General features: G+C 54.2%; 1 protein-coding gene across 2 annotated transcripts in view; it reads left to right on the top strand.

The window, feature by feature from the left end:
* Capzb (capping actin protein of muscle Z-line subunit beta) overlaps positions 1-13,871 on the top strand; it is a 102,401-nt gene that overhangs the window by 86,036 nt on the left and 2,494 nt on the right. The window contains exons 5-9 of one of the 2 annotated variants that reach the window (XM_051171977.1): positions 4,813-4,954; positions 5,258-5,374; positions 11,564-11,629; positions 12,267-12,343; positions 13,290-13,402. In XM_051171977.1, the coding sequence (XP_051027934.1) occupies positions 4,813-4,954; positions 5,258-5,374; positions 11,564-11,629; positions 12,267-12,343; positions 13,290-13,392 (505 nt within the window). In that variant the 3' untranslated portion in view covers positions 13,393-13,402. The remainder of the gene's footprint in view (positions 1-4,812; positions 4,955-5,257; positions 5,375-11,563; positions 11,630-12,266; positions 12,344-13,289; positions 13,403-13,871) is intronic. The other variant, XM_051171978.1, reaches the window with a different exon arrangement.

Raw genomic sequence — 13,871 nt, forward strand, 5'->3', positions numbered from 1 at the left:
ATGGCTGAAGGCACGCCTCTGTGAACCCTAGAACCAGTTTGTTTCTGGGATGGTGCTGTATCAGCTCCCAGCAAGTCTGTCCTGGCTTTGGCCTTACTGTCTTTTTTAAAGGCTGTGGCCCAGGACGCAGTGGCTTTGAAACCTTTGTATTCAGACCTGGCCATTGTCCCAGGAGGCAGGCTTGTAGGCCAGCTTCCAAAGCCACTCGGGGCCCTTCTCCTCTTTCCATCTGCAGCTCAGGCTAGCCAAGACTGCAGATTGGGTGGGTCACAGTTCCTGCTCAGGTTCCCAAAGCGAGTTTCCCTCCAAGGGCTCTACCCACCTCGTCATCACTCACTCACTCACTCCATAAAGTTCTGAGGCCAGAGTACGTTTTCACTTGTGTGTAGGAGGACATTTTGAGTGTATCCTGCTTTCGCCCTTTTGTCCTGCAGTGTGGACTGTGGGTCTAGGCCGACAGTGACTGACAGTACACAGCTGGAAGGTTTCCTGCGGACCAGTCACCTGGGAATCAGAAGAGGAGTCATGATCCAGTTTAAGGATGTTAAGGACAGTAAAGAGCAGCACACTCGCCTGGTGCACAGTCGTGACCAGCCTTGCTGCAAGCAGCCAGCCCGCCGAGGCTCTGGTCTTGTGCCCCAGTCATTTAGTGACCACCTTGTCATCCTCAAATGGATGAACTTGCGCTTCTTCCCCCGAGGCCCCCATTTCTCTCGTCCCAGCCTCAAGACTGGCTTTGCAGATGCCAGAGCCATCAGACTTGTAATGGGGCTGAAGACACGTGCCTGGTGGGCGTCTGTTCCTCTGACACCAACAAAGCTAATGTTACACGCATGCATACCCTGGTGGTGATATGACATTGAGGCTTTCCCGGGTTCTACCCCTTCATGGCCCAACCTTGCCCAACATGACATCTCTGGTCTTCCTGAGAGGTGGTTCCTGTCTCCTTATTTGAGCGGGTCACTTGCCATTTTGGCTGTGTGTAGTGATTCTATCCCCGTGTTGCTTCCCTGTCCACTTTGGTCGGAAGCCCAAGGAGAGGATGTGCTCTCCCTTCTAAGAAGTGCTCTCCACTTGACCAGGCACCTTGCTGTGCGAGCCTCTGGTCTTTCCCTCCTGGGCCCCTTCCCCTCATTCCTTAAAGAACTGGGAGTTTTGAAGTTGTCATAACCTCCGGTTCAAGCTCTGAGTGGTATCAGCTAGATCCCCTAGCCCCTCAGTGCTTGGCCACGTTGGATCCCACAGTCTTGTTGACATACAAGGCCCGAGAGCAGGCCTGGAGCCATGGCAGAGCAACCTCATTGAAATAGCATGTTAGCATTTAAACAATATTAATACTATTTGACTCATTAAATGTACAAAGGCCAATCAAAGTGCTTCCATGTGTGTGTGCTGTCAGTTCTGGCGGCAACGCCTTCAATGGCTTTATGTGGTTTCAGACAGCATTTTAGCACATTCTTAAAATACCCACAAAAGCCTTTATGTAAAAACTCATAAATGTGAACCACATAAAATTATTTTTTTCCTTGTTTCATGTCACTGTGATCAAAGTACAGTAGGTAAGAGTACATTTTCAAAGCCTCGTTGAGGTCCTTCTTTAATTAATGCTTCACGCGCAAAGTAAAACCATAAACCATATAATGGGGGTACAACTGTCTGTGCACCCCACGGCTTCCTCCCTTCTGACAATGCTTGCCTACAAAGCAGGGGCTTCTTGATGACTCCGGAATGGCCCTTTCTGTCACCCGGCCTTCAGACCCTTTGTATCGGACCAGCACGTTGAGACTTGCAGCCGCTTGGGTTCCCAGAGGTCCCTCTCAGTGTCTGGAATCAAGTCTGTTCTTGAATTGTTGTGGTGTTAGGGCCCTGTCCAAGGAGCCAAGGCTCCGCTCATCCGCCCTGCCCTGACCCCTGACGGAGAACCCCTCCTCCCCAAGTCTTGGGGGGCTCATGAGTAGCCAGCAGCGTGGCCTCAGCACTGCAGCCAGCAGATCCCTAAGGAGTCCTCCCGGTGGGACACGGGCCACCATGGAAAGGGCTGGAGATGAGCTGCCTCGTGAAAAGTGCCACACCCAGCCTGGCACCATCCCTTAGAGTTACATAAAAATCCAATGTCTCAACAAAGACTGGAAGGAACTTTGGAAAAATCCGATTTGAGGGAAATGTTGATTTATGGTATTGTGGGCTAATTTTTAAATTTCTTTTTTATATGTTCTTGAAAAAAGTTTTTTAATTCAGGGAGAGGAGCCCATAAGGAGGTCACCCTTGGGCTTGCATATTTTGCATCCTTCAGCTCCAGCGTTTTGAAACTCTAGACCCAGCCTATGTGGCCCACAGGGGAAGCTGAGGATACCTGAGAGAAACTGCCCAGAGCTTAGGCCAGGCTTCTGGCTGGGGTGCCGGAGCCTGGACAGCCCAAATGCTGTTGTTTTCTGGAAGAACGTAGAACACTAAGGGCGGGCCCTAAGGCACTTACCTTAGGTCACCTGGTGCTTTTGAACTGGTCACTGGATAGTGTTGACAAAAGCTTGAAGGCACCAACATTTCTCCCAGTCCCCACCAAGGCAGCCTGAGCCAACTCACCAAAGAGTGGGCCCGTGACAAGAGCAACACTACAGCGAGAGGCTTTTCAAGCTGTGCACGGAGGGAGGATGGTAGAGGCCGGACCTGTGGGCCTGTGCTCTGCAGGGCCAGGTGGGCAGAGCAGGAAAGGCAGCAGCCGGTAGCTGAGGCCCCAGAATGCGAGAACACAAGTCAGAAAATCTCTTGCTACCACAAAGGGTTGGCCTAGAGGTGACCAGTCCATCTTTGCACATCCCAGGAACATTCCAGAATGCCCTGTTGTGTGCCACCCACCCTATGAAAAGTGGCTCCTTGGATCAAAACACAGTACTTTTTCCTCTTGTACTGTGGGTGAGAAGGGCATTTGCAGAGTTTCTGAACAAGACTGCCTTAGACTGGGGCCCAAGAGCCCTTTGTTGGCAGCATCCTAGATTCGCCAAGAGATGGCGTTGAGCACTGTCCCATGGTGCCTGTCTGTGCCCGTGAGCAGCATGGACTCCGCCCAGCACTTGGACACTGAGCCAAAAGATACTGAGGATGTCTACTGGGCAGGCCTGCTGTATAACCCACCGACCCACCCACCCCACCCCCGGCTGGTGGGAGACAAGACCAGAGATTCATTTTGATCCTTCCTTCACAGTAGAGCCACAGGAAGTGGCCCTGTCATGGAGGGCTGTACCCATGAGTAGCCTCCTTGGGGAGTTAGGAGTGGAAGGTCGAAAAGCCATTGCACCTGCACTGTGTGACTGGGGAGAATTCATGTCCTTGGCAGCAGGGAAGCTCTGGTATCTCAGTTACGCCCTGGTGTGAATCTTGTTGGGTGGTTGAGGAGAGTATTGTTGGGTTTGTTTTTAAGTCAAGGTCAAAGTGCAGAAACAGTATAGCTGGCTCTCGGAGCCTACAAGATGCCCCTGTGGATGTCAAAATCCCTGGATGCCCAAGGCTCTCATATAAAATGACAGGGTGAGTACACAGGCCCTGGACCTCCTTCCGTGTATTTGAAGTCAATTCAGATTGCTTGTAATGCCCTTTGTTGCTGGGACACAGGGTCTTGCTCTGTAACTGTCTGGCCTGGAATTCATTCTGTAGCCTGGACTCAGACTGTTGGGAATCCTGCCTCAGCTTTTCAAGCACTGGGATGCCAGGCGCGTGCACCCACGCTGCTGGATTGCTTAGAGTGCGAAAAATCCGGTGCTGTGTGAGTGGCAGTCGCACAGACCATCTTAGTGAATCCCAAGGAGAAGGTCCGTGCACATTTGGTACATGTGATGTTTTCCTCTTTAACCAAAGCCTAAGGATGTGGAGCTGCAGGCATAGCGCTGTCTTCCCAGAGTCTCCTGTCTTTCTTCCTCACCCTCTAACATTGACATTTAGCGTGTGGCTTCTTCTTGTTTTTTCTAGACAGGGTTTCTCTGTTTAATAGCCCTGGCTGTCCTAGACTCCCTTTGTAGACCATGCTGGCCTTGAACTCACAGCGATCCGCCTGCTCCTGCCTCTCAGGTACTGGGATTAAAGCTGTGCAGTGCCACCACTGCCTGGCTTGGCTTCTTTTTTTTTTTTTTAGTGTAAAACAGCTTTAGTGTGACTTAAGCCACAGGTAAGCGTTAATTTTGGATGTATTTCATTTTAATGTCAAGAAATAATTTTCACACTAAGCACCCCAGCACTCAGGAGACCAAGGCAGGAGGATCCCCAGTTCAAGGCAAGCCTAGCCGGGGCTGGATAGCGAGAGCCTGCCTCTTCTTGCCTCTGTTTTGTCAGATCTGTGGACTTTTCAGTGTTGACTGGACCCGAGGAAAACCTGCTGTCCCACACACCGCCTTCATTTCTGTTGGTTCTGTAGCAAGCCACTCTGAAAACAGCACAATTCCCGGTTCGTTGTCAGGATGTGGAGCAGGCTTGTCAGGCAGCCTTCCTAAGAGACAGAAATGTTAAAGGAGGTGACAGTTGATTCTAGAAGCAGCGTTTTCCAGTGATGATGACCAGGTCTGCACTCCGAGGAGGGACACACTGTGCTGGACCTCACAGCTGGGAGGACGCTGAAGCCCAGAAAGAGGCTGGTCTTCCTGCTCCTAAGGCCTTAGGTTTCTGTTTCCCCAGGCTTAGGGTGCTCAGGCCAAGTCAGAGGTCGGCCCTGGCACTTTACGTGGAGGGTGTCCAGGTCATAATCTGAGGGCACCTTTGCTGACAGCAGTCTGGGACCTCTGACTTGGCTCAGCACCTGACCATCCACGGGCGTGTCTCTTGCAGGTATTTCGAAGGCGGCGTCTCCTCTGTCTACCTCTGGGACCTGGATCACGGCTTTGCTGGAGTGATCCTTATAAAGAAGGCCGGAGACGGGTCAAAGAAGATCAAAGGCTGTTGGGATTCCATCCACGTGGTAGAAGTGCAGGTACAGCTCCCAGGTGGTGCCACACCCCACAGTGCAGCCCTGCTCTCCAGACGCTGCCAGGGGACATGCTAGGATATGAGCCCCCACTAACTCCTAAACGTGACAAAGCCATTTGGATAAAGACAAATCAGGGTGGCATCTCACTGATGCTGAAAGACCCCTGAGAACTGAAGGCATGATTGCGGTCTGCCTTATAAAAACCATGGGGCTTTATAAGGGAGGAAAGGGAACTGGGGAGACGGGGTCCATGTCACCCTCTTCAGCTCACATTCACAATGTTATGTTCTCCTCCTTGTCACCCAGGAGAAGTCCAGTGGCCGCACTGCCCATTACAAGTTGACCTCCACAGTGATGTTATGGCTGCAAACCAACAAATCCGGCTCGGGCACCATGAACCTGGGAGGCAGCCTGACCAGACAGGTAGAGTTTCTGCTCCAGTCTCTCGCCAGTGCCCACCGGTGCCAGAAGCAAATGAGCTCTTCGCCCTGATTAAGGGAAGCATGCACACATGCCAACCCACCAGCCACGGGGGACGTCACGTTCTCACGCCACTCTCCTCTGACTGCACATAGCTATCCACCGGGTGGTTGACAGCTGCTGCTGCTGTCCTAGGGCTGAGTGATTGCTGGCCTGTCACCCACCGCCAGGGCTTGGTGTCTTCCACACTCACGCTTGGCTGAGTTTTGGAGCTGTTAGGCTGTGGGCTCCATGGGAGCTGCTCTGTGCAGTGCAGTCCCAGCTGCTTGCTCCCCGGCCCGGCCTGAGCTCCCGCTTGTAGGAAGCAGGGGGTTCGCGATGGGAACTCGAGATCTGCGTGCTTGTTCTCTGGCTGTGTGCGCGTAAAGGGTTGCCGAGCTCCGCCTGGCTGTCGCTCACCTGCCCACTGCTTGGGTGTCACTAGCAGTCGCATCCCAAGATGTCCTTTTCAGGCTGTGAGCAGAATGTAGAACTTGGACTAAACACAGCAAAGGTCCTCGGGGTCAGACGCACTTAATGCACCCGAGCCTGCCCTTTTCTTGAGTGTCTGGCTCCAGAAGACTCTCTTCTCAACAAGATTATTATGCTGGTGGCCAGGATGAGGCTCAGTGGTAGAGAACTCGCCTAGAAGGCTCATTGCCCAGTACCCAAACCACCCAAGATAATTTTTTTGTAGCTCTTTAGAGGAGCACACGGCAGGGAAGTTTGGGTTCCTGACCCTTTCTTGAGTAGGTTTGCATTCTGCAAGTTGCAAGGGCACCTACATGCATTTGCAAAAAAAAACCAACAGTGCAAAACAATATGGCCAGTGCCAGCCTCCACCTCTGAGGTGCTGCTGGAGCCGCAGTCTCCCGTGCAAAACCCTTACCCCCTGCGCTGTGTCAAGGTTTAGAGGCCACAGGGAGCCTAGGTCCTCTAGGCTGGCCTGTCCCAGAACCAAGAACTTGTACGCAGGCCAGAGCTCGTCCTGTTATATGGACATGGGCCCTCAGCTTCTCAGGCCCTTGACAGAGGCCAGCTAAGTTCCCCGGCAGCCAGCTCCGCCACAGCTTGGCCTTCCTTTCTCCCTGCCACCCAGTGAACGGGTTGGAACCCCTGAGTCCATCCGGAGGCTGCTCTCTGCCTTCCTTGCTGCTGAGAACCGCCTGCAATCACACCGGGGTACTGTGACCTGCACACATATTTAGTCTCCCATCTTCCTAAACATTTAAATCAGCACTCAGCTTCAGAGTGCTGTGCTCAGGAGCCCTGCCAAGCCAGGCTCAGCCCGCTCAGTGGCTATCCTCAGCACACCTTGTCTGCTTGCCTCTGCCGCCTTGAGCTTCTGGGGCTCTACTGCGGAAACCCAGGCTTCTGTCATCGTCCTCAGGGCCAGGGCCGTACCTCATCCAAGGTGCAGTAAGCTGAGGCTCGCCTCCAGTGTAAGAAACTATACAGGGAGGAGCCGTGGGCTAGACAGCTGCATGCTAAGAAAACACAGCTCCTGAGTGAGCAGGGCAGTGAGGGCGAGGGACTCGACTGTGAGGCCCAGGTGAGCCCTGGAAAGTTTCTGTGGTTGCCTTGGATAGGTGACAGAGGTTCCAGAAAGGGTGGGTGGGTCAGCACACAGCAAGCAGACATGGCTGCCTGGCTATCTCCTTTGAGTAGATTTTCAGTATCTGCCATTCCCATTTAACAGGTGAGGAAACTGAGGTTCACACCATTAAATAATTCACTAGAACAGAAATGGCAGAGTCAGGATTTGAACACACATGTGTCTTAACACAATGCCCCTCCTCCCGTGCGCTCTTTGAGTCAGAGCTTGGGTGGTCTTCAGTTGGGGTAAGAAGGTGGTCCCCCAACACACACTCACACACACTTACACACTCACACTATGCAGTTTTGGCGATGAGTAGGCAAAGGGTTTCCTTCCTCTGTCACACACGTACTCCATAGAGGAGAGAAGACAGATCATGGCGCTGTCTCACAGGGCACTGGCCCTATGTGCCATGTCCAGCAGCCAGGAGCCTCTCTTGTTAAGGATGAGCAGGTCCCCATCTCCACAGTGGTGTTCTTCCCCAGCAGCCTGACCCCAGGCACTTCCCTCATTTCCTAGGCCCCCCACATTACAGGAAGGCCAGGAGCCGTTCTCTTCAGGGTCCCTTCCCAGGAGTAGTTCGGTCTTGCTGCTCACTCTGTTTTCCTTATGTGACTTCTGGGAATACATTGAGGGAGTTGAGAACCTTAGTGGCACCTGTCACCATGATAAATGGCCCCAGCTGCATGTCCCAGCTGGTCAGGACACTCTGCTCTGAGCTCGCCCCCCCCCCCCCCCCAGCTTTGTCTTGCCCTTCACTGTGTCCTTTTGTTGCCTCTACTCAGGCTGTCGGGATGTCAGTTAGATGGGAGGTAGTCTTTGGCACATCCCTGCAGCTGTAGGGTGGTGGGGCCAGCAGCCGAGGCCTGTCTGGAAGCTCACTCATGCCTCCTTACATCCTCCTGCCAAGGCAGAGGCCACATGTGAGGGAGGTGGCAGAAGGTGCCCCTTGGCAGGCTGCCACAGAGGCCCCAGCGGAAGGCCAGGGACCAAGTGAAAAGGTGCTGCAGGCCAAGTACCAGATCTGAAAAGGAAGCTGCTTGCAGAGGTCACTTCACGTGTGTGACAGCAGGCGTGGGAATGGGGCGGACCATGAGTCTCTGGCCAGAGATCCGAAGACTCCCATCCAGGGCAGGCCCTGCAGATGTTCACTTAATTTTCTTTTTAGATTCTAAATATTTAGACATGAAGGTGGAATGTTGTACTGAGTGGGAGATTAAGCTCATTGGTCGTTCGCAAGCCGACCTCCCTTCCCATCAGCCACTGGCACTCCCGGGTCTTCAGGAAAGGCCTCCCAGACCTGGGCTTGGCAGTTAGGCCAGGCAAGATACTTCAGTAAGACAAAGCCCAGGCCTTTCCTTGCAGGTGGAGGGAGCAAAGGGTGGGGCAGGCCTTCAGAGCCAACTGGCCCCTGAGGTGGTCTGGATGGGGCCATTTGAGTAGTGTATCTTCTAAGAAGAGTTGAGTGTCAGATGGCCTGGGGCAAAGTAAGGGGTTTGAGACAGCCACCAGTAAGCTGCCCTAACTGTGGAAAGCAGGGTAGGATATGAATGGGCCGGGGTGCTGAGGTTGGAATGGACACCCCCCCCCCCAAGACTTCTGAACCCTGAGTTGTGGCTTTTCTGGTAAACATGTATAATATGCACCAATCAGAGAGGCTGTCTGAAAGAAAACTGCCTTCAAAACTTGGTCTGGGCTGTAGCCCTGTTGCCTCACAGGCATGTGACCAAACAAACCAATGCTGTCTATTGAAAGCCCATGCCACACTGACCCTTGGTTTCCACTCAGTAAGGAGTAGCTAATTCTGCAGCTCCCCTGTGTCTTCCAGAACATGCAGCCTCCAGCTCAAAGGTCGGACGGCCATCCCTTCCTAGATGCATCTGAGCATTGTCTCTGGTTAGGGAGCAGGTTTGATCCTGGCCTGACCTGGCCACGGGGCCCTGGGCATGCTGTGTGCTTACGTGCTAGGCTTACAGTGGCACCCACACATGAGTGTGGTAGAGGCAGGGGCATGGAGGCTGAGGCAGGCCAAGGCCCTTCGCACCTAAGGTGTGAGCTAGAAGAGGCTGCCTTGCTGCTCTTCTGCTGACTGACCTCACTAGAAAAAACACTGTGACAGTGGGAAACGCCATCCACCTGTTGGAAGACAACAGCCACCAGATTCCAAGCACTTACTGGTATCTTTCTCATCTTGGCTATAGAGAGGAGGAGAGGGTCTTATTGGGGACAGGCAAACTAGGCTCTGACTCCAGACTCAGTTGGAATCACCTTGTGGAACATCTGTGCCGCCACAGAACATAAGAATGTTTTTCTTCTGGCAGCTTCTTTTATGAGGGTGTAATAACATATGCATTACAAAAATAATTCTGTCCCTGGTGGGTCGGCCTTGCCAGCCAGCTGACCCCAGCCAGGTGTGGAGAGGAGGGAGGTAGTGGGGGCGGGCAAGGGGGCTATGGAAACCGCCTGCGTGCGCCAGGATCTTGAGCTTAGAGGCCCCCTGTGTGCTCCATCTGCCCCCCCCCTACTCCCACACTACTCTTTTGAGCGTCTAGAGGTCCCCCTTTCTCTGTTGGAAGGTGGCTCTTGATCCAGAAGCACAAAAGCAGGGACAAGGCACTGAGTTGTTCATGAGATTCTGTGCTCAATGGCCAGAGCCCTTCCCCCGAGTGCTGTGCTCACCCTAAGCTGCCAGCACCCCCTGAAATGGTCCTTGAGAGCACCCCCCTCCCGAGCCCTCAGTCCTTCCCCTGGCAGGGGTGGGAGCAAGAGTCTTCCTCTGCATAGAGCAGAGGGCTGAGAGACTGAGCTGAAGAGGTGCCCGTCACTGAGTCCGAGCCGCCCTGCAGATCAGCTCCGAACACAGCCACCATTTCCGTGTAGGATGTTGATTTTGAAATCTTCAAAAATGGGTGGCAAACCCCGAGCTTTCTCTCAGGCGTGCTCCCCAGCTTTATTCAGTGTGCACACTAACCAGTTGTCTCAGCAGTAGGCTTTCACTCAGCAAAGATGATCTCCCACCAGTGTGTGCTGGCCATACCTGAAATGGGGCCATGGCAGGGACAGATAGGGCTATCACTCTCACTGCTCCAGCTTTGTGAGGACAGGTCTCAGTGCAAGATTCCCTGAGACCTCCATTGCTGAAGAATGGCCAGGCCTAGGGAGGTGGACCAGGCACTAAGGAGTCTTGCAGCCCCCGCCGTCACCACCTTTCGGCAGCTCTTTGCCAAACCCCTTGCCAGTACCAGAACTCTTCTGCAGTGAGTCATGTGGCTCTGGAAGGTCCTTACTCCAGACGATTACTCTAAACTGGCTCTTGCCATGCAGCACTGGCACCCCTCTTCTGTCTCCTCAGTGGCCCAGAGCTAGCTGGAGTACAAGCAGCAGTCCTGTTAAAACCTCTGCCATATGCAGTGAGACGGCAGGCTGGCTCAGCCCTGCTCATGTTCCCCCCACCCCCTTTTACTAGTCTCCTGAGTTCTGTCACACCTTGACCTCTCAGTAGTCCTTGTCCCATCCAGGAGGAAGAAATGCAGTTAGCAACAATTACATACCACTGTGAGGGTTCTGGAATTTGAACCCAGGTCCTCGGGAAGAGCAGCCAGTGCTCTTAGCCACTGAGCCATCTCTTCAGCCTCCATGTTGAGCTTTTAAGATACTTAATACTGTGCTGGTTCCCTGTGAATCTGAACGTGGGCCACTCTCCCCTTGACACTGTTGAACCCCTGTCAGAGAGGGAAAGCCTCCCACAGAAAAAGCCGAGACCCAGAGGCAGAGTCTCATGTCTCCCTGCCAACTCCTCCCTTCGTGCACTTGACTGGCTGCTGTCCCTGTCCTTTGTAGCCCTGGAACCTCACATTGCCCCCCACAGCCTTGGAGTGGTAAGGATGCTGGCTCTGTGGTGAGAAGGGGGTTTGGTTCCTCCACAGCTGTCCGCATGGCTGTGGGCATGTCACTGCATTCTGCTGGCCCGAGAATCTCTTGCTAACAGGGCTATGTGTGTCCCTCCCAGCCAGGTGTTAGCTGACAATGTCCCATGGCTGTCATTGCTGGGCTGGTCAAGATGTGGCAATATCAGCCGGGCATGGTGGCACATGCCTTTAATCCCACACTGGGAGGCAGAGGCAGGCAGATCGCTGTGAGTTCAAGGCCAGCCTGGTCTACAAAGCAAGTCTAGGGTAGCCAAGGCTACACAGAGAAACCCTGCCTCGGAAAACCAAAAAAACACACACAAAAAAAGTGGCAATATTGTAATGCAGGGAAGATTCCAGTGCCACACCAGGCCTTGCCCAAATCTGGGAAGTAGCCTGTACCTGTGCCTGCTGGGAGTGATGTAAAGGTAGGCACTGCCCAGAGCCACCTGGCCAGTGTGGCCTCTCCCTGTCATGGCCCTAGGAGCTAAGTGGGGAGCCTGTTCAGAGCAGCATCAGGAGACTCTGCCTTAGAGTTTCAGGATGTCTGTGTGATACACAGGGGACTGAAGTCAGGGCAATGGTGAGTTGGCAGTGGCTGGTTCTGGAGCTGCAGCGTTCTTTGACTAAACGTTGGTGTCTTTGCAGATGGAGAAAGATGAAACTGTGAGTGACAGCTCCCCACACATAGCCAACATCGGGCGCCTGGTGGAGGTGAGCGGTCCCAGCTTGACCCTGCCCTGGTGCAGCAGAGGCTAGCCTCCAGTTTTCTGAGCTTTCTTCTGACTTGGATTCAGAGCTCAGCTCCAGGCCCGCCCACCCCAGAACCCCTGCTCAGTTGCTGGCCCTGGGAAACATGAAAGCCCTGTTTCCCTTGATCACTGGGTGTGAACAGTGATCTGAACTCAGGGTGGAAACAGATTGCTGGAACACCAGGGGCCTTGGAGCAGCTTCACTTGTGGCCGCTGCAGCCTGGCCTGTCACCACGTCCCGTTTGGAAGTCAGGGGTGGTGTTTGGACTGGAGACGTGGTCTCTGGTTTCACAGAACTGTTCACAGAGATGGTAGCCAGGCAGTGCGCTGGTGATGTGGTTTAGACCCGCTCCCAGCCGTGGTTAGAATTGGCCACCAGCCCCTAGGTGTTGGCTTCCTCCATGCCTAAGGATAAGAAAGACCCAGAACCTAAATTATAGGTGGGGTTCTGGCAGCCTGGCGCTGGCTCTCTACACATGGGAGCAGCTCCACAGCTCCCCCCTGTGGCCAGAGCGGGGACTGCAGGGTGGATGGTGGCAGGTGGGTGTGGGCCTCAGGGTTCCTGTTTGCCATCTCCACTGACTCACCTCCCTCCCCAGGACATGGAAAACAAAATCAGAAGCACGCTGAATGAGATCTACTTTGGAAAAACAAAGGACATTGTCAACGGGCTGAGGTAAGGTACCAAACATGGGGCTTGAATCCCGGTCTCCTTAGCCGTCTGTAGTCTTGGGCCTCTCAGTTCCTCATCATGGTCAGGGATTGCTTTGCAGTTTGAAAGGCTCAGGAGCTGGCCAGCGCTTTCTGTGATCTCTGCCAGTTCCGTTCACTGTGCTTGTCCACCTCAGCAACCTTTGGTGCCGTCACGCTGGAGAGGGCCACCAGCCATCTACCAAATGTGCCCAGGCTATTTGGTGTTGGGGCCACCCAGGCCCCCACAGAGACCCTGAGACCCTGAGGACGTCTCAGCAGCTGGGCGTGGAGTTCTGCTTACGGCTGTGGGTCCTGCGGAAGTAGACAGGACTGACTCCCTGTGGCCTCTGGCTCCAGGATAACATGAGTAGGAGGCAGAACCCAGCCGGAGGTCCAGGGAGGTGACTGAGAAAGGAGTAACCTGGATAGCACTGGCCTTGGAGTCACGTGCCGGGAATCTTGCCTCAGCTCTTTCATCCTTGCCCACACCTTTCTCATTGGCCTTGTCTCATCAGGAGGCAGGGTGCCAACCAGTCTTCTGATGCCATTCCCTGGCTCAGCTTTCATATTGCAGCCAAAAGAAAGGCAGGGTGTAACTTGTGTGCATGCCCAGCAGGCGGGTGTAGGTGAGGCATCCCCTGCGGGTCCCCTGTGGCCCTGGGTATCCGATCCGGCCTGACACCAAAGGCACCATACACGTCCAACCAGGCCAGTCTCCACCATGCCCAGTAATGAAGGAAACACAAGGAGAGCAGCTGAGTCTGTGTGGAGGCAGGTGTGAGTCCCCAACGACCCGGGGCCACGGCAAACACTCAGCCCCAGTGCGGGGCAGCCTGCTGTCTCTGCCTTTGCCCTTGGCTACCGGCCTCATGTTCTGCGTTGCTGTTGCTCTCTCGCTGCGGCTTCACCCTTCTGAACACTCTCTGTAGATCTCTTGATGCTCTCCCCGACAACCACAAGTTTAAGCAGTTGCAGAGGGAGCTCTCTCAAGTGCTGACCCAGCGCCAGGTCTACATCCAGCCTGATAATTGAGCCGACCCAGGTACCCTGTCTGAAGGGCGTGAGGCTTTTCCACTAAACAGGACTCACCAACCTGCCAAGACCCTGCCACTAACCTGTGCCTGTCCACAGCAAGTGGGCAGCCACATTAACGTGTAGTCTCAGCCCCATCCCCACCCCCCTCCTCACAGAGTGTGTGCTGTGTGTGTTCTGCACTCCACTCGCCAGGTTTGGGCTTCTGCTTCTGACAAAGCTCAGTCTGTGGCACTACCACAGCCTCTCCAGCAGAGGGCACCGTGTGCCTTGCCTTCTGCGGACTCGCCCACCTCTACCAAGGACTCCACAAGTCTCAGGGCCCTTTGTGCCGTTAACTTGGAAAGCATGGTCTCCCTCTGAGTGTCTGACAGTGATGGAGCACGTCTCCCCAGGCCAAGCCAACACGCCTCCACCCCGGCCACTCCTGGGCACTCTACCCATGCTGCGTGTACCCATACAGCCTCCCCCTAATGAGC

Source organism: Acomys russatus, chromosome 29 (assembly GCF_903995435.1).
Source record: "Acomys russatus chromosome 29, mAcoRus1.1, whole genome shotgun sequence".
Lineage (NCBI taxonomy): Eukaryota > Metazoa > Chordata > Mammalia > Rodentia > Muridae > Acomys > Acomys russatus.